This window comes from Bemisia tabaci, chromosome 6, assembly GCF_918797505.1.
Source record: "Bemisia tabaci chromosome 6, PGI_BMITA_v3".
NCBI lineage: Eukaryota > Metazoa > Arthropoda > Insecta > Hemiptera > Aleyrodidae > Bemisia > Bemisia tabaci.
This window is the reverse complement of record NC_092798.1, coordinates 4,729,714-4,749,430: the sequence shown is the minus strand read 5'-3', so window position 1 is coordinate 4,749,430 and position 19,717 is coordinate 4,729,714. Positions and strand designations below refer to the sequence as shown.

General features: G+C 36.7%; 3 protein-coding genes across 5 annotated transcripts in view; 1 reads left to right on the top strand and 2 right to left on the bottom strand.

Moving 5' to 3' along the window:
- Positions 1-19,717, bottom strand: part of Klp3A (kinesin-like protein 3A) — a gene marked incomplete in the record, with an annotated part of 479,268 nt that overhangs the window by 28,745 nt on the left and 430,806 nt on the right. The window contains 3 exon segments of the mRNA XM_072301254.1: positions 377-757; positions 1,708-1,851; positions 3,071-3,229. Of these exon segments, the coding sequence (XP_072157355.1) occupies positions 377-757; positions 1,708-1,851; positions 3,071-3,229 (684 nt within the window).
- LOC109034624 (uncharacterized) lies at positions 9,484-19,042 on the bottom strand. 3 transcript variants are annotated; one of them, XM_072301266.1, is made up of 4 exons: positions 18,512-19,042; positions 15,703-17,016; positions 14,076-14,426; positions 9,484-12,323 (listed from the first exon to the last, which is right to left on the bottom strand). In XM_072301266.1, exons 2-4 carry the CDS (start codon positions 15,737-15,739, stop codon positions 11,518-11,520), a joined length of 1,194 nt encoding a protein of 397 aa, XP_072157367.1. In that variant the 5' UTR covers positions 15,740-17,016; positions 18,512-19,042; the 3' UTR covers positions 9,484-11,517. The 3 variants fall into 3 exon arrangements, with proteins under 3 accessions (XP_072157367.1, XP_072157368.1, XP_072157366.1); XM_072301267.1 differs by having other exon boundaries at positions 16,798-17,016; positions 18,512-19,041; XM_072301265.1 differs by lacking the exons at positions 15,703-17,016; positions 18,512-19,042 and having other exon boundaries at positions 14,076-15,695.
- On the top strand, positions 12,365-13,692 carry LOC140224755 (uncharacterized). Its single transcript, XM_072301271.1, has 2 exons — positions 12,365-12,948; positions 13,413-13,692. Exons 1-2 carry the CDS (start codon positions 12,665-12,667, stop codon positions 13,684-13,686), a joined length of 558 nt encoding a protein of 185 aa, XP_072157372.1. The 5' UTR covers positions 12,365-12,664; the 3' UTR covers positions 13,687-13,692.

The window sequence follows — 19,717 nt, the reverse complement described above, 5'->3', positions numbered from 1 at the left end:
TCTCCACACACTTACACAGTTTCTTGTGCAAGGAACTATGCGCCTCGCTTGCCTGCTTTCACACTTTTCCCTCTTTTTTGGCGCACCATCACATTTTTCTATCACATTTGCTCCACAATCGACCGATCGAGCACTTTCTGCACCCCTGCTTTAAAGGTCTAGCTGTGTTCGGAAGAGGTATTTTAGAAAGCAAGGCTGAAGCATGCTTCCTTGAAAAATAATTTTGAAAAATTGTAATCCTTTATTGAATATCCTTAAAATGAAGAAATTTCTAACTGTAACCAGACTCATAGTCTTGAGACGAGAAGTAATCTCAGGTTCAAATAATGTACAAAAATAAGCACGACAAACAACAACTTGAAAAGATATTACTCACCTGCTCAGCAAGTTTACTCGGAACATTGGCCTGTGCAGATTTCAGCAGATTTGCCAGCTCGTCTTTTTCTCGCTGCAGGTTTGCGATCTGTACTTCAAGCTCCTTGACATTATTTTCTTCTTCTAAGTGGTTGATCTGCTTGGATGACGCTGTTAAGGTGGATGCCAACTCCATCTTCTTGGCAAGCTGATTGTTGAGATCCCTGAGCTCTTTATTTAGTTGGGCTTGGTTCATTATTAGCTCTTCATGAACCCGATCATCAACATCATCTACATTTTGCCCACATAGGCTGTCATTTTGGTCAAAAGTAGACTGGTACTTGGAGCTATCTCCTGAGATCTCGTGTTTCACGATCTCTTCTTCCGACCTCTGTTGTTCGGCCTGAAAATTGAATTGTTTTCCGTAAGGGTCATGCAAAAAATGACTTCTGAGTGATAAACAAACAATGTTGTGAATTGTTCAATTGAATTTCTCGGTTCGAAAACGACCCATCTCGGAAAAATGAAATTTTTCGGGAGACGATAAAAACTACGTACCAGCCAGAAAAGGAGTGTTTCTGCGCAAAAAATTAGCATCGTAAAAAACCCAAGTTGAGTCGTTTTCGAACTTAGAGATTCAATTATTTTCGGTCCAATTATTAAAAAAACGTCTGAAAGTTGCTTCATGAACAGTAAAGTTAAATTTCTCGCTCACGACAAAACCATAATCAACTTCGGGAAAATTAGGCAAGAAAACAAATTTAACGCTAGGCAAATGACTAGAGCTTGGTAGAACACATCTCCTTCTTCTCTGAGAAGTAAGTATTTTCAATTTTTGTTAAAAAAAAAAAGGTTATCAGGAAAATTTGTTCATTGTAAAATATACCAAAATTAGTTTAGTGCTCAATTTGACTAGAGTAGACTCTGGTTTTTATCTACGAAAAAGTAAATTAGCAGGAACGAAACCTGTTATTTCCTAACTTAAGAGTTGAGTTTGGAAAGTTACAACACAATCATTGTATTCTTTGTAAAATGTTGATAGGAAACAAAAAACATATAGTGCGGTTTTTAATTTTGTAGTACATTACTTCAGTGTTTCACAATTAAACAGACAAAAACTCTGCTTCGCAAGATAAACGACTTTGATATCACTTTGACCTCTACTGACTGGTTAGAAAAGTCTTAAAGTGGACTTCATTTTACACTAAGGAGCTACTATTATGGGCTCAACCATTAAATCACGTTTTTAAATAGAAAAACCAATGACAAGAGCGCTGTTTTTAACATTAGCTAGAAATAGTAAGTATGTATTGTATGTGTGATGCGTTTCAAGTTTATACAAGGTTGATTTACCTGAAGTTCCCCGAGGGTTTGCTTAAAGTTGAGGAAAGCTATCTTCTGCTCCTCGCCCAATGAACCAACAATGTCTTCCACCTGTTGCCAAGCATTATGTACACTACTGATTTTGTCCCTGATTCGATCACGAGCTGCCTCAGCCTATGGAGAAGAATAAAAATGAAGGTTTGAGAAGGTAGAATAAGGCCGGAGTTTTAAACGATATTTAACCATTGAGTGCTCAATCAGGAAACAATATGTAAACAGGGTTTCCACGATTTTTTCATTTGCCGATTCCCTCACTTTTTTGCTTCTTCAGTCCCCAAAATTTCTACATTTCCTAACCTTGAATTAAAACCTCCACTAAGATAATCTTTTAAACGGGCTCACTTTTGCTTAACTATTCTCAAATATTGTTCGCACTTCTTTGAATACTCATATCACCAGCTAAAGTTGCTGAGCTGACAAAATTCTCGTAAAGTTCCCTGACTTCTTCAAGTCCCTGTCCATTCCCTGAGGAGGCAGTTAATTTTTGGAAAGACAGAGAAAGCGCTAAGTTTCTAAATGGCCTTCTTTCGTAAAACCCATTAAAATATTGAACATCACCTTGCCATTCATGAGTGATGAGCACTGATAATACATCATGAGACATCTTAACTTTATTCAGCTCCAAAATATGCTGGAATTTCATGGTGCCACAAAACGACATAGATGTTTGCACATTTTACATTACTTAATCAGAATTTTTCGAAAAATATGACGCCCACGATTCCGACAAATAAGCTGAGCATTAGTTTGTTTACGTTCGTAGTACCAAGTTATGCATTCGCTTTTCTTGTACAGTATTTCAACTGTCAGTTTTCTCCAAATTTGCATCAAGTTTTCCCCAAAATTACACTTTTTGAACCGTTAACTTGAGGCCAGTAAATATTTGAAGGGAGTTAACCATTATTATTACCCTTACTACATCAAATGATGACTAATTTTCTACGATAAGTCATTTCATAAACGGAATACTAATCAACACTGAGACTTGAATGTGAGCATATTTTTCACAATTTCGGATTAACTCACAAAAAGATTAGAGGTTTGAGGTAGCTTAGTGATCTGTTAGAAAAATAGAATGAGGAAAAAAAGTAGGCAATGTGAAATGCAATTAAGCAAATTCCTGTTAACGTCCATTCCAGGACTTCGTACAGCAAGCTTCATGCCGTCATGCCACATTACTGAGACCTCAATTTTCAGTGTTAGATGGCTAAGGTCCCTCTTTAACGATCCCAAACAATAAAATACTAGAAATTCGAAAGGAGCTTTCCTATTATTGCAGCCCGACCAGTTTGGCTCCTCAGATCACTGCAATTCTTCCTTTCTTTTAACTTACCATTTGAGCTCTTTCGAATAGATTAGTGCTCTGTAGAATGGCGTCATTTAAAGCCTCTGCCAGGATTTTATTCTTTTCAATGAGGATTTTCATGTCTGACCTCAGATTGGAATGCTCAGGCGGGCAGGAAGAGCCGTTCAAAGCTTTGGCTTGAATGAGCTCGTGACGCAACTGTTGTATCTGAAATTAATTTTGAAAATAAAGATGATATAAATAATGTCTAAGTTTTTTTTGTGAAAGCACTTCAAATGCTGAATATAAAAAACTAGCAATTCAATACTTGACAGGGTTGCCACAAAATTAGGAAGATGAATTACCCTGCTATTTTTTAAGTGAAATTCCCTGGCATTTCAAGATATATCAAATGATTAAAAAGAGCTAAAAAAAACACCTTTTCCAAACCCGAGCATGCAACTGTTTGAAAAAAACGAACACATTCTGAAAGGTGAATAAAGGTGATATAACAATATTTCCTTGGCTAAAGATTCAGAATAAAATTCATATGGATTTGGTATCACAAAACTAATCCTCGGCTAAAGTCTATCCATCTGACAGAAAGGTTCTTTGTGCTAATCATCCTGTGCCCACACATCTATTTTACACAATACTACAGAGAGAAATGGTTTATTTATTTATTTTTTTTTTAACCAATGTCAAATAGCCTATTGGCTAATCCCACGCTTATTATCCCAGCCCCAGGTGACCATTGCCTGAGACCATCAAACTCAGATCACCTGGCCGGGAATCGAACCCGGGACCTCTTGGTCATAGGGCCAGCGCTACAACCACTACACCACAGGAGGCCGACAAATGATGGTGGCCTGTTTTGATTTAGTGACCGTTTAGTGAATCAATTGATCATGTCATTCAGGAAGTCACAATGAAGTTTCTGATTTTCAGAATAACAGCGCTTGATAAAACAGAGTGGATTGAAATTTTGCGTCAGGAAGATAAAATATGCTGCCTGACATTGAGGAAACTGCTTGAAACCTGCTAGGTAGAACACTTTTGATGATTTTCTACTAAAGTGTCTTCTTTTGGGTTTAGTTTCCTTTGACAAGGGCATAGTAAAAGCCATTAACGGAATGACCACCATGTCTTGTTCCTGCTCTATAGCTTTGTGTCGTTCATTGGTGTTTTTGCATGCCTTGAGTACTAGCGATTTAAGAACTATTTTTTACATATAATTCTGCAAGAACCACAATGGTGCAGCTGGACCTTGGATCTCTCTGAAATGGGATCCAAAGCTGGTACTGAACTTACCTCTTTTTTCAAGCTACCGATTTCAGCAACTGTAGGGTCAGTATTAATGATCGGCTTATTTTTGATGCGTCTGGCACGATCAGCATAGCGTAGAGTGCTTATAGTCTCATCTTTGTTGAAGGCAGCTGGGCTTACACACGCAATCATCATCGTTACTGAATTTCCACCCAGAGAATCTGTTCAGAAAATATCGAGTCAATGATGATGAGAAAGCATAATTAACTTTTCATGGCAACATAGTAATATTTTTCGAGGGATTGGGTTGAGTTTCCGTTACAGTGACAAGTTCATACAATAAGATACATTTGATGCAAAGCCTTCAATTTCAGCCGCATGTATATGCTGTTTCTTTTTGCCTGTTTAATTACCCAAGGACCCAAACTTGTGACGGATCATCAGATTTAGCACAAAGGAACGTATCTTGTTTGTTCTGTTTCAGTATTTTTAATGCAATTTTGTCTTATCATGGGAGAACCATCTCACGAATTCATCAGAAAATTTTGTAGTCTTTTTTCACAAGTGTTAAGAGAAATCACTGCAAATTTCAGTGACAGTTCTTCAAAGAAATAAAATGTTCAGGAGAAACACCGAATCAGCGCAACTTGGATATATTCCTTCATGCGACAGACAAGGAGATATGAAAGATCATGGCTCAACAGTTCTTGGCATTTCAGCCCTTTTGTAAATGAACGGTTCAATTGTCATTGCCAGAAGAACTAAATATTAACTGCAAAGTAAGAATTCAATTAATTATAACACACATGCAAGCTCTCAATGATAGCTAACCATTCAGTGAAGCAATTGGTATTGCGGAGCTATGATGTAGTTTTTTCAAGTAGAGTTCTATTTAGACAATACAGGTGCACGACACACAGCAACTGTATAGAGTTAGCATAACACTATCACACAACCTGAGGAAAAAAGGCTAAGACTGAAGCAAAAAAAGTCAAGACATTTTGCTAATATTCTTAGGAATTTTCAATTGAAAAAAGAAAAAATAAAGAGAAAAATTTGAAAAGGTCCAAATAAAATGTTGATCATAGGAATTATACAACTGATAGTAGATGCAATAAAATTACTGTCAAAATAGGTGAATATAAATTATAATTCCAATTTTTTGATAACTAACAGCACCGGCTATAAATAATATGGCTTCAGTTTTCCTCTATTTATTCATTCAGATTCATAAAAATATCAGTGTTAATAATACAAAGATGTATACCATTCAAAACTACAGCTGTTATGATAATAAGTTGATCATCGAATTCAAATTATGCACTTATTGGAATCGTTCAAACAATTTTAAAGATGATTTCATATGAAATTTTGTCTTTTTTCTCTTTTACGATTTAAAATGCCGAAAACTGCAGCAAAATGTCTCGTCTTTTTTTCTGCTTTGATTTCAGCCTCTTTCCCTTGGGCCGAGTTTTAGTGTTACATTATTTTGAGCTATATTTAATTCACTTATACTTAAAGTTAGTATATTAACAGACAGAGAGAGAGAGAGAAAAAAAAAAAACACTACCACTGTAGTTTAAATACTGTCAACACAGTTCTGGTGACTATAAGTTTGGGAGTTTTCACTTTCTTTATTGGAAAAGAGTATTTAAATACTCAAAAGGTTACTGTAAAATGCATTGAAGAAGAGAGGGTTCCAATAATACTAACCTTGCAGAATTCGAGTGAGTTTCGAATCTCTGTAGTTGATATAGGAGCTTATTCCTTCACCTAAGGCTGAAATTACATTACCAAGAGCAAGAAGACCTTTGTTGATGTTGGTCCCTTCAACGAAGCGATCCCCAATCGCTTCTGTTTTCTTCACCCTTTCTGAGCCAGCAAGGTCGACAAGGTGAAACTTAGCAGTCATCCTCTCTTTTCTGAAAATATCAAGAACGTTTACATTATAATTACAATGTTCAGATTATTTCTGGAATTACCAGTAAAATTCATTGAAAGAACTGCACATCAAGTAAGTTCTAATTTGCTTGTAGCAGACGCTTGTGCCACTTGATATGTTTGATCAATAGATATTGTGTCCATAGTTTCAAGCCCCCAAAAAATTTGAGAGAGTCAATGCTGAAGATGAAAGGTAGAGGCTGTCAAAGTGTTTAACGATGAAATATTCGAAAAAAGAATTGCAGCAAAACGCAATTTTCACAAGCAGTTGCAGTGTAACGAGAACATTCAGAAGATAAGCCTCACTATATGATCTTGATACATTAAACCTTGTAAAATTCTCCAAAATACTGGAATGCAAAAGACACTCCTTCTTCATTTTACACCTAGGTTGATTCCCACACTAGTCAACTTGAAATTTACACGAAGAACAGTGCAAATTGCACAGAAGCTGTTCATCGCTTAGGCAACATCAACATCTGCTCAATTCACAGAACTGAGATTTCTTTCGATTTCACAGAGTTGTTACAACTGCCCCATTTTCCCTCACACACAACACAATTCAGCATCAGCTCAAGATCGTAAGATAACACTGCAGCAGAGGCACAACACTTCTTTCTATTTGCGAAATAGAGAGAGACTTCCCTGGAAGCCAGATATAATCAGAAGCATTGCAAAAGGCGGTTTGAAATTTAGGTTTTTCTCAAAATTGGCTTGTTTTTGCTTTATTACTTTGGGACTATTATTTTTCCTGCAAGCGCTGAGAAGCTGAAGGGGCTCCAGAACGTCTCAAGCAACAAAGCAGTTTATCATAAAAATAAAAAAATGGCTACTTTGGGAATCAGCCTAGACGTAAAATGATTATTTGATTTTTTACTTTTTTGGAGGGGAGGGGGTCTTTTTCAGCATTAGTAAGCTATTACTAAAACTTCAACTTCATGAAAATCTGTCATAGGTATGATATATTTTCATGCTAAAATACTTGTGCTTGGTATTTTGTTATACAGGATGTCTATTTTTTTCATTTTAGGAAACCCTGATTTTTCCTGATTTTTTACTGCTAAATCCTGTTTTCATAATTTTTGGCGGAGAAAAATTAACGGAAGTATAACGGATAATGAACAGAAAATAAGCGGACGGCCGACTTTTCTCAAATCTGGATTTTATGACAAATTTTTCCTCAAATCCTGATGAAATTGGGATTAAATCCTGATTGATCTCAAATCCTGATAGAATTGGGAAAATCCAGATGCTATACACCCTGTTATAATTCTGAATCCTTGAATCAATGATCACCAGAAAATTCGTTGAATTTACCTTTTGACACTAGAACGTTTTTGAGAGGCTCCTCAAACTTTGTGAGTGGACAAGGCAATATCTTCTAATCGAATGTGTTAAGTTTCCTAAACATCGTCCTTATTTGAATTTGGATCTGTTTTGCACATACTCTTACCCCCTTAAATTCAGAATCATTCTTTTTTATAGTTGCCTGTAGGCTAGAAAATAGTATTCCATCATTGAAAAGAGTGTGTAGCCAGGCAAAAATATTTCTTGCCCAACAGAAACTCAGTATAGCTGCACTCTAAATGATCTTATCTTCAAATGTAACTAAAAGCGAATTTTCGCGATCGAATATCATTTATTCAACGAATAGATGAGTGGTGAGTGATGCCGATGAGCGGTGAAAGCGGGAGCCAATCAGAGTTCAGATTTTTTTTTTCTATGAAATTGACACGAAAATTAAAAAAATATCGAATATAATTCAAAAAACGGCGGGAAAGAAGTGTTTTGTGAAGTGTTATTTGGATTTAATGAGATTTTCTGTGTTTTTTCAGGTTTTCTGACTTTCGGTAAGTGCAGTTTGTTTTAATATCATCATAACACGTTCTTGAGACTTTAAAAAATACATATTCTCTTCCTAAAGGGCACGAGAAAGCAAAAATGGTGAAAAACATGAGACAGTGCCATTTAGGTTGACTGTCGATATTATGAAGAAACGTAAAATTGTTTGTAATGCACCTACTTTTCATGGGTCAAATGTTATTAGTAAAAAATGTTATGTTTCTTCTTTCTTTAACAGGTTGTATCATAGTACTTACATTTCTTTTCTAGCCCGATCAATAAAAAATGTAGGCGTTGGTCACTTCCCCTCAAGGAACATCAAGTCATCGTACCTTATTACAATTAATTTTATTTCTTTGATTACTCACAGTCAAAAGAAATAGAGGCAGTGACCTGACTTCATCAAAACTGACTACTAATTTACCCCAAAACATTTCGCATATGTTGGCAGATTTTCCCAAAGAACAGTGAGAGTAATATTATTTTTATTCTCTTCTGCATTTTAGGAAATAGAGATGGATCCATTAGTGCTAATGGCAATTAAAGAAATCCTCTGTGTTGAGGAAGATGATGATGCTATGAACATTGCATCGCAGATGATGGGAGCTTCATATGCATCAGGAACGGCAGCGATCATTGGTCTGATGGCAAACCGCAACCAGCGAGAAACGCATTTCCGACCGCAAGGTTATTGTGAAATGACAGAAAATTATTTGGACGATGATTACCAAAGACTTTTCAGGATGAAACCAGACACATTCAATGTCTTGTTACAATACTTGAGAATGAAGTATCCGAGCATTGATATGCCTTACTCTGGAGGCCTGCAGCCTGTGTCAGCAAAGAAAAAACTACAAGTAGCTCTGATGTACCTTTCATCGCAAATGACGCTCCGAAGAATAGGAGATATTTTAGGGATTGCTGATTCAACAGTAATGGTGGCAAAAGATGAAATCGTTGAAATGCTTTGCCGATCCGCTAAATATTTCATCCGCTGGCCAACAGAGGCAGAGGCACAGACAATATCAAACGAATTTCAGGAAATTGCAGGCTTTCCAGGTATTATCTTTACTTTACTCCCACTTAAATGATCTGTACAATGATTTTCCAAACTAAAAAGAGCGGAATACCAAAAATAAAAGTAGTGGTAAAGTAATAAAAGTTAATTACTTTGCCAAAAATGTTTCACAGATAACCAAATATGGGGAGCTTAAATCATGGAATGCATGAAACACTTTTAGCAGGGTTTTCAGGTTCGCAGCAAAAAATTGAAAAGGGGGCAAGCTCACTTTACCAATTTGTTATACCTCACACAGGATAAAAAAAGGTTTATTTCTGTGCCTTCGTTAGTAATTGAACAGCATAGGTAACTGGTCAAAATATTATTATAAAAAAAACTCAACAACTATAGATACTTGAAACAGAATTGTAATAAGAAAAAAAATCAAAGTAGAATAACAAAATGAAAAAGAGGAAACTTATATTGACGAGAAGTCACCCAAAAAACGAAGCCTTTATGAAAATAATGGAACAAAAACAATAGTTAATTATGAGGAGGAACATAGTTTTAAGACTAAAATTTTGCAGACAATGTTTACAGAATATTTGAAATTTCAATTAAAAAGTTATAAGCATTGGAAAACTAAATGAAACAGAAAAATGCTCAAAGCATCTAGAGGAAATTCTTAAAGTACTAGAAACAATTTGAAATTGTAATAACGAAACAGGAAAATGCTCAAAGCATGTAGAAGAAATTCTTTAAGTACTAGAAACCATTTTAAATTGTAATAAAGAAAATATAATGTAAATTAATTTTTGGAAAATAGAGAACCTAAAGTATTGCAAAATATTATGGTGAATTCCATGGCAAGAGTTTGAGACACCAAAATATCAGATACATTCCACTGAAGGTTACCCTTCAACTCTATTTTGAAGCTGATGACGGATAGAATACATCTAGTGGCATGGCTTACCTGCCATGAAACCAAAATCTTTCCATGAAATGATAAAAAAGGCCAGAAGTGCTGAAACCCGAAAATCAGAGAAAATGACTTGAATAATTCAGACTTTTGCCGAATTCACCGTAAATTCACTTTAAGGCAAGAATTTTAAGGCATAAAGAGAGGAACTGCATGTTTACAATTGCAAATGCACATTCAGTACGTACGTCAACGCAACACTTAAGACTATAGTAGGTAAATCAGTCTTTAGACTTATTTTTACATCTAGAGAAAATCCTTAAAGTACTAGGAACAATTTGAAATTATACATAATGTAAATTAATTTTTGGAAAAAAGAGGACCTCAAGTATTGCAAAATATTATGGTGAATTCCATGGCAAGAGTTTGAGACACCAAAATATCAGATACATTCCACTGAAGGTTACCCTTCAACTCTATTTTGAAGCTGATGACGGATAGAATACATCTAGTGGCATGGCTTACCTGCCATGAAACCAAAATCTTTCCATGAAATGATAAAAAAGGCCAGAAGTGCTGAAACCCGAAAATCAGAGAAAATGACTTGAATAATTCAGACTTTTGCCGAATTCACCGTAAATTCACTTTAAGGCAAGAATTTTAAGGCATAAAGAGAGTAACTGCATGTTTACAATTGCAAATGCACATTCAGTACGTACGTCAACGTAACACTTAAGACTATAGTAGGTAAATCAGTCTTTAGACTTATTTTTACATCTAGAGAAAATCCTTAAAGTACTAGGAACAATTTGAAATTATACATAATGTAAATTAATTTTTGGAAAAAAGAGAACCTCCAGTATTGCAAAATATTATGGTGAATTCCATGGCAAGAGTTTGAGACACCAAAATATTAGATATATTTCACTGAAGGTTAGCCTTCAACTCTGCTTTGAAGCTGCACGGAAAAAAATAAAATGTTGATTTAGCATTTATAATCCTGGAAAAATGTGCGAGATGTTTCAAATGCTGATTTTACATTAAAAAATGCTAATTTTACTTTTGAATATGTTAATTTAACCGTGGCCGTAGTTAAGTTAGGATTGTTTTCATGTAAAAACAGCATTTGAATCTTCTTGCACATTTTTTTAACATTATAAATGCTGAAGCAACATTTAATTTTTTTCCGTGTGATGACAGATAGAATACATCTAATGGCATGGCTTACTTGCCATGATACCAAAATCTTTCCATAGAATGAAAAAGAAGGCCAGAAGTGCTGAAGCCCGAAAATCAGAGAAAATGACTTGAATACTTCAGACTTTTGCCGGATTCACCGTAAATTCACTTTAAGGCAAGAATTTTAAGGCATAAAGAGAGTAACTGCATGTTTACAATTGCAAATGCACATTCAGTACGTATGTCAACGTAACACTTAAGACTATAGTAGGTAAATCAGTCTCTTAGACTTATTTTTACAACAAAAAAATTATTATTAAATTAACATTACAGTGAGGTTAGCTAAAGTCAGTTGCTATCACTGTTGGAGGCCCTGGGTTTCCCAGTGATATGAGCTACCAAAGACTCAAATGCTGATGCGTTCCTCTCTTGTATTTGTCTGGTTTTCTCCTTGTCGGTCTTCATGTAATCCATGAACTCTGAATGATTTTGAGCTATTTGTTCGCGCGTTAATTTCATTTCTTCCAACATTATTTTGTCAAGCTTTTGTTTTTTTGGTGTGCCAGGCTTGCAGCTTTTATTTACATGCCGTATTATATTATCGGTTGACTTTTCTCCGGATTCGCTGCTGGTTGATTCGACAACATCATCTAATGAATCAATAACGCTTTGGGGCGTTATATCATCATTGCCACCAAGGAGTGCATCTATTTTGTCATAGTATGAGGGAACTTTTTTCCCGGCATTTCCAGTGCTCCCTGGCCCTCCATTATCTTTAAAAGTTTTGTATTTACCTTTCATGTTGTTGAATTTTACCTCACAGATGCGTGCGGCCACAGATAAATTGTCATCCGCTTTGTAGCCTAACCTTTCTAATTCCTCTGCGATTTTTCGCCACACTGTTTCTTTCCTTGTTGCTGTATCATTGAGTAAATTCCAGAATTCTGGCTTAGCCAATATGTCTAGAAACAAGTCTCCAACATCTGTTACATCTGGGTAGATATCCGGATCCACAGCAGAGCTCCAGTATTTTCTGGTTTTTACTGCAGGTGTTACTGGGGCAGGTTTATTAGGAGGATCTGGAGCAGAATTATTAGGAAGGTCTGGAGCATCAGCATCAGTCTCATCCAGAGTATCCAATTGCGCCAAACATTCTGAAACCAGATGAAAATTACATATTAGTTCCATGAAGTAACATTGCGCCAAACCTTAATCTTACTCATAATTTGACCCTTGTGATGTAAGAGAGAGTAACTCCATTGTGATGTTTTAGAATTAATCAAGGGAACTACCAACTGTCCATTACCTCGTGGATTCAGAATTTGTTTTTGTAGCTTCTTGGAAATGTTATTGATACAACTTATTTTTCAAATTGTTGTTTTTTTAATTTTAAAAATTTTTATTTTTCAAAACAGGAGTGATTGGAGTCATAGATGGTAGCCACATTTCTGCCAAGTTTAGAAAAACAATTGGAAACAGCTACATAAATAGAAAAATGTTCAAGTCAGTCGTTTTACAAGGTGTCTGTACTAGCAAACGCTTTTTTACACATATCTTTGTTGGAGCACCTGGCCGTGTGCACGATGCACGTGTATTTAGATTATCAAGTTTGAAAAGAGCCATAAATCAAAAGGGTAGAAAGGCACTATTTTACCAAGACCGTTACCACTTGCTTGGGGATCCGGCTTACGCCTTGACATCGTACATGATAGTCAGGTATAAACATCGGAACTTGACAGTGGCGCAAAAACGCTTCAACAAGCGACATAGTCAAACCCGGTAAGAAATGAAGCATTTCACCCATTTTCATAATCCACCTATTCACCAATAATTTTAAAAATTGCTAGGTTTTTTTATGAGAAATATGTACCAGGTACAGCTAATAAAAGGACATTTTTCATACTGAAGGAAAAAGTAAAAAGACTCATAAGTAATTCACAGAATAGAGATATGAAACAGAAAAATGAATGGCATGATATTACTTTCGCAATATTGTGTTAACAGAATACCTATTTTTGTCACAATGAAAGGAGGTGAACTTCTCCCTGTGAGATATATCTATATATATTTTTTCTCTCATTTCTCTGAAACCCCTGGTGATCAGAAACCAATGTGATTAGGTCACGATGGAGTTATTGCTCAAAAATTCGTGCAGATTTCAAAGCGACTCATGCTCTCTTATGTCTCTTAATGAGATGCTGGACCGCTCAATATACTGAACTCATGTATTCTTTTTCTTGCAGAGTGAAAATAGAGAACACCTTTGGGTTGCTGAAAGGAAGATGGGCCCGGCTCCAACATATAAACACATACAAACACGAGAAAATCTCAAAAACTGTAACGGCGGCGTGTGTTCTGCACAATTTTTGTCTGTTACAACATGATTATATGGACCACTTAGTGTACAACGAGCCACAGCAAATAATTCAAGACCCCCTGGGAGTTGCTCCAAATGAAGCTGTTCAATATCAATTAGGTCTAGCAAAACGATTGCAGATCACAGCTACACTTGTGTAAATTGCTTCGCCACAGTTCATACTGCAATCATTTTTTTTACTTTCACTGAACCATCTTAAAATTTTCCATTTACAAATTAGATATTGTTTCAGTATAGTTCTTAGCATTTTAGTTTATTTTGTATTCTCTTCTTGTAACATGTAACTTTGCCTTAGTGGAAGAAAAGCCTTGTCATTAGATGTATTCTATCCGTTATCAGCTCAATAATGGAGTTGACGTCAAACTATCAGTGAAGTGTACCTGATATGTTATAATAAATTGATCTGACTCATAGGTAAATACACAAGAAAGTACATGACTTTGCTGCTTTTTAGATCTTCGACAAAACTTTAAAGAAAATTTCATCCGTACCCCGAGTCAATATCATAAGCTTTATTACATTTTCATACCTTCTGCTGCGCGCTTAGTTTGCTTTTGAATGACTGCCTGAGGTTGTTGTCTAATGACTGCCTGAGGTTGTTGTATAATGACTGCCTGAGGTTGCTGTCTAATGACTGCCTGAGGTTGTTGTCTAATGACTGCCTGAGGTTGTTGTCTAATGACTGCCTGAGGTTGTTGTCTAATGACTGCCTGAGGTTGTTGAGTATGTCTCATGACTGCCTGGGGTACCTGACGGACGACAAATTGCTGAGTTGTTTGCTGTCGATTCCGCTGATGAATGAGCGACAGTTGTGCTTGATGAAGCACCAGCTGACTCGGCTTCGGAGCAATTGGTCGCACTCTGATCACGACAGGCTTTCCTATAATGAAACAAAGAGCGAACTTAGAGTTACCAATTGCTATCATTAATTACAAGATTGAAATGAACACCTGAAGCAGACTAGTAAATGAAGAAGCTTACTACCTTAGGAACTCATTCTGTTTGGAAAAAAAAACTACTTAGAATGTTTGCAGATTGGAAGTTTTAGACTTGATACTTTTGAAGCGATTTCAAAACTTGATATGATGAGCTACATGTATATATAGTCAGATCAGCAGTGAGATATCGCACAATGAACCCTCTTAAATCCTCCTGAAATCATGTTGAAGTTAATCCTACGCGTGAATGATGACTTCTAATTACCATACAGAATAGCGTTAAAAAAGGCAAGTAGACAGCTTGTACCAATTAGCGTGTAAGGTAAAGTGATGAAAAACTTACAAACAATGACCTCAAAACTGAGCATTTCGGAAAAAATAACCCTTCACACAAATTTACTTCAGTGTACTTGCGCAAGACTTTAATTAAACACATTTCTTTCGAACAGAACTTTGTGCAGTCTTGGATGTGCAGGTGGGAAAGATTGGGTGTGCTCGTTAGTGGTTGGGCCATAAGAATGAATGGGAATGATGAAGCACCAGTGACGTAGCCGCCTCTCCAGTAGCCATCTGTCGTCATTAACTTATGAGCCATTTGCACAACGCTCTTAACACATGCCTACAGCTCATGAAGTGTGCACATAGTTCCATTTGACAGAATGTAAAATCTCGCTTATCCAATTCAGCGAACGGAACTGTGTGCCGACTAAATGCAAGACTCATGAGCCGTGGGCATGTGTCAAAAGCAGCTTGCTTGCAGACCAATTATCAATATTAGACATATCTTTCCCCGACAAGACAAGACAAAGCTGGATTGATTAAACGACCAGCAAGTGCATCTGAAACCTTTTCTCAGGCCAAATGGCCACCTAACTAAAGGCACCTCCTCGCTGGTGGAGGCGGACAACATGTCAATAAATTGGCTTGACAAAAGGCTCACAACGCGGTTACTTGTCATCCGATCAATAGAGCTTGATAGCTGGTCTCTCACATGGCATCAGTCTAATTCAATCAAAGCTTGCCTGCCAGAATAATACATGATCCCAACGATCAGCCTGCTGAAATGCGCTCTAGTTTTTGTTGGTTTGTTCACGGCAAACAGGACCGAGTGGTGGAACAATACCCAGCACTACAAAATTACGCATGAAGTCTGCAAATAATTGAGACTACACTTAATGTGGGAAATGATGTACAATTGAATAAAGCAACATTACTTACCTAAGTTCAGATTGCTCGTTGGTTCTGGTTCAGCCATGATTGCAGCATGGAATAATAAAGCTAATTGCAAGTAGATTTTGATTCAAAATGGCAAAGAATAACAGAAATTCGGGTGAAAGATGAAGTTTCTGACATCGATTGCATCAATTCAAAAATCGAATTCAAGTCCGGAGGTGAATTCATAATTTCAAATTGATGGATTTCACCGGTCCCCGGTGAGACCAACGAACAAGTCGAATTTCATTTAAAAAAAATGCACATTCGTCGAATATCATTCAACGGTGAATGATATTCGATCGCGAAAATTCGCTTAATGTCTTAGGAGGCCTTTCAACAGAGATGCAGAGACTCTTCAGCAAGATTTTTGAGGATACTGCGAGACTTATACCGCAAAAAATATAAATATATACACATAATAGCTTATAAAAATCCTTTTACTAAGCTGATGCACATATAGTGTGCTCAAAAATTCATAATGGGCTGACATTCATTAGAGTACAAAGTTTGAAAAAATACTTGAGCCAGCGGCAAAATAAGAGACATTGAATGTGATAGTAGATTTTCCTACATTCCAGCTGACAGTCAGAGAGGAATACGCTATTTACCTGGGACAAGACAATCGGAATTCCAAGGAGTTGAAGGGTCATTTTAGGCTTGAGTGAGCGAAAGAAAAAAAACTGTTATCTTTACCTAAAGCACTCATGACGGGGGAGATGATGAAAACTGCAATGCTTCCCATTTCTTGGGGCCAGGGCTTATGAAAATGGAGAGGCCCTGAAAACAGGTTTATGAAATGGGAAGGCCGACAAAATTTTGCAAACTACCGTAAAATTCAAGAGTTTTTCATTGCAAAATCAAAGCTTTAGTGCAAATAAAACTATCACATTGAAATTTCTGAGGGAAGAGGGATTATCAAATGGAAAAGCCAGGAACTTTCTGCATTCATGTATATATTTTTTCTGGGTTGTGTTTTCAAAATTCATAGATTTAAGCTATACATCCTCAAAAATAAAACTCCATGTCCATTTCTAGAATCATCCACCACACATTTTGACTGAACTGATATCCATTTGGTAAAAGAAAAATGCTTCTCACCTTTAAAAGCTTTATTATCAAATTTTTGACTGCTGTGTTGTAAACTTCTTCCTGAGTCTTTGATGGGTCAAAAACATGGTTGTAAGTAAATTTTAAATTAGGCGGCACGCATATTTGAGGTGTATCGACTGCTGTTTCTAGACAGGAGCCCGAAGTACGCTCCGTCTCGGATTGATTTAGCGGGCGGATCCGTACCGCCACTTGGACGGTGTCTGCCATCTGAAAGTTAACAATAAATCAAATGAGAGATGCTCCCTCAAATCCATCTGACAAATTAATTGCTATTTAACTGCAATTTATCAAGGGTATAGTTGTCAAGTAGCGCTGTGGAAAGAAAAGAATGGACCAACGTCACATCAGCAAACGGCACCATTCAACAGAAATTTAGGTGCTAACCAATGGACCGATTAATGACAGGTGCATTCAGGTTGATGAAACTCTTGTCCATTCTTTTCTTTCTTGAATGCTGATCCTCTGGTGGAGTTTTCAATATATAACTTTGAACATTTTACAATCTAAAAAATTAGGTATGACTGGAATTCTGCAACGTTGCAAACTAAGATACATGTTTATGCAGTTTCACGGTGTATGTTGTTTTTCCAATGTACATTGAAGAAATTTTGAAAACATAAAAACACTGATCATTTTCAAAAAAATTATCCCTCAAGAAAATGAGGACTTCTTACACCTTTTCACAAGCACTTTCGCAGTCTTTTAATTTTCTATAAATATTTGATCATCATAAGAGCCTCGGAGGGCAGACCGGAGACTTAAAGAATGCACTATACCAATGGCGGGAGTGTGAGACGACGCATCTCCACTTGCGACATGACCGATTTCCTGTCATACTTTATTTTTCATTAGAAAACTAAGTAGTCAATATAATAACTTGAAAACTTCCTTGATTTTTCGTATTTGTAGCGGAATAATCTGTATACATTTCACGCTAAGAAGTTGGCTGAAACCTCTTCCAAATAGTAAAATGGGAAGGGATATTCTGAAACAACGTGATGGAGATACATGGCACTAAAGCCGTCGATATTGATGGTATAGTATTTCAATGTGATTTAAGCCCAATTCACACTAGCAAACTTTTCATCCGAAATAATTGAACGAAAAGTTGGATGGAAAGTTGAACGCAAAAAAATTTGATTCCATTACCTTTGCAGTGTGATACCTTCATTCCAGGTTTCTGACTCCGGATATTAGTATTTGGGTATTTCCGTCAGCCTTCAGCAGGCCGATTATTGAGACTTTAAAGCAGCCCAATAAGACATCAAATTGCAACATATTGCATGGTTAAGAAAGGGCTATGTCATATAAAACCAACATAGTTTCAATAATCGGGCTGCAGTTCATGAAGATACAGCTTTGGCTGCTGTCAGTCGGAAGATTTTGATCCAACTCTCTGTTCAACTTTCCATTCAAATGGCGCTGCCATTTAGATGGAAAGTTAAATGAAAAGTTGAATGTGACGTCTGGTTCAAGTTTCCTTTCAATTTTTCATCAAATTGTCGTTTTCTCGCGTCAGTATCTCACTATCTAACTTTTCATTCGACAGGTTGCATGCAAGAGTTGAATGAAAAGTTAGATAGGATAGTGTGAATTGGGGCTTTATGCACTTCAGGTTGATGTGACAATTAGTTATTCCTCTTTCCTCAATTCTAGGCTCAATCAAGGGAGAAACAGAAAGGTATTCGTGGATTATGCTCACAGCACTTCTGGATAGCCTCCCAATGAAAAACACACAGCTACATTCATTTACTAAATTTGCAGGATGCATCACATTTCGCTGAGAGCAAAGAGAATTTGTTAAAGTGACCATGTATGCTTCACAGCAACGCATAATCTTAAGTGAGACACAACTGAGAAGTGAGAACATGCACACATAATTGTCACAGGCACTATATCAACTAATAGACCAATATACCCTATTGTTAGAGGTGTCGTCAGCTAAGTTGACGGTTGTTCACTTCCGGTTTGCAACCGCCAACAACGAATTTGAGCCTCTGAACAAAGCGGCGTTAGCTACTATCCACATTGAAAAAATCAGTCTCATGATCGCATCGTAAAAAAACTACTTTTCAGTTATAATTTGCGACTTTTTTGTGGTTGTGATTTCTGTGTGGCTAAAAGTTAAAGTGTTACAGGGTTTGAAAGTATTAAAAAAACTTATCTAAGCTTGTGTTCTTGCTTCTGAGAGAGTCTGATGTTTTCATAAGGACAGTAAGGATGCGAAAACGCCTGCAAACCGAAAGTAAACAACCGTCAACTTAGCTGACGACACCTTTAACAAAGACATTATAACTGTATGCCCCTGAAAGACACGAGTCTTTGCTGCTTCCAAAAATTAGATAACATAATAAAATTTGAGCATCTCGTGGAGCTAATGTTATAAAAAGGTTAAGGTTGGTTGATCTCAAAACGCGATTCACCAATTCGCATGGAACGAGCAACACCAATTCTGAGTTGAACAACACAGGACAAGTGCAATGCTAAATGGTTTGATAGTCTAAAAGATTTACGTCTAAATATTTTACGTCTAATTAGTTTAGGTCTAAATAGTTAACGTCTAATTTGATTGGGTCTACATGTTTACGTGTAACAGAGGGCGGGTGGAGAGAGAGCGGCGGCCATTGTGATGACGAAGGAGAGTACCTCGTGTGGCGCGTTATTTGAATGGACAATATTTGATGGCAAGCTCTCCGCTGCTAGTTTCTGCTATAGTTTCCCGTCATCGGTATTCACATCTATTATTTGAATTTGACATCTCCAGATTCAGCCGCCTTTCGGTTGCGGTTGCTTCTAACGGCCCGTTGTACGAGCTGGCCGGCCATGATGATGGTTCAATCTCACCTCTCATTTTCAATTAAATTTGAGAACTTTCAATGTTGCTTCCAGAATTCGTATCATAACATCT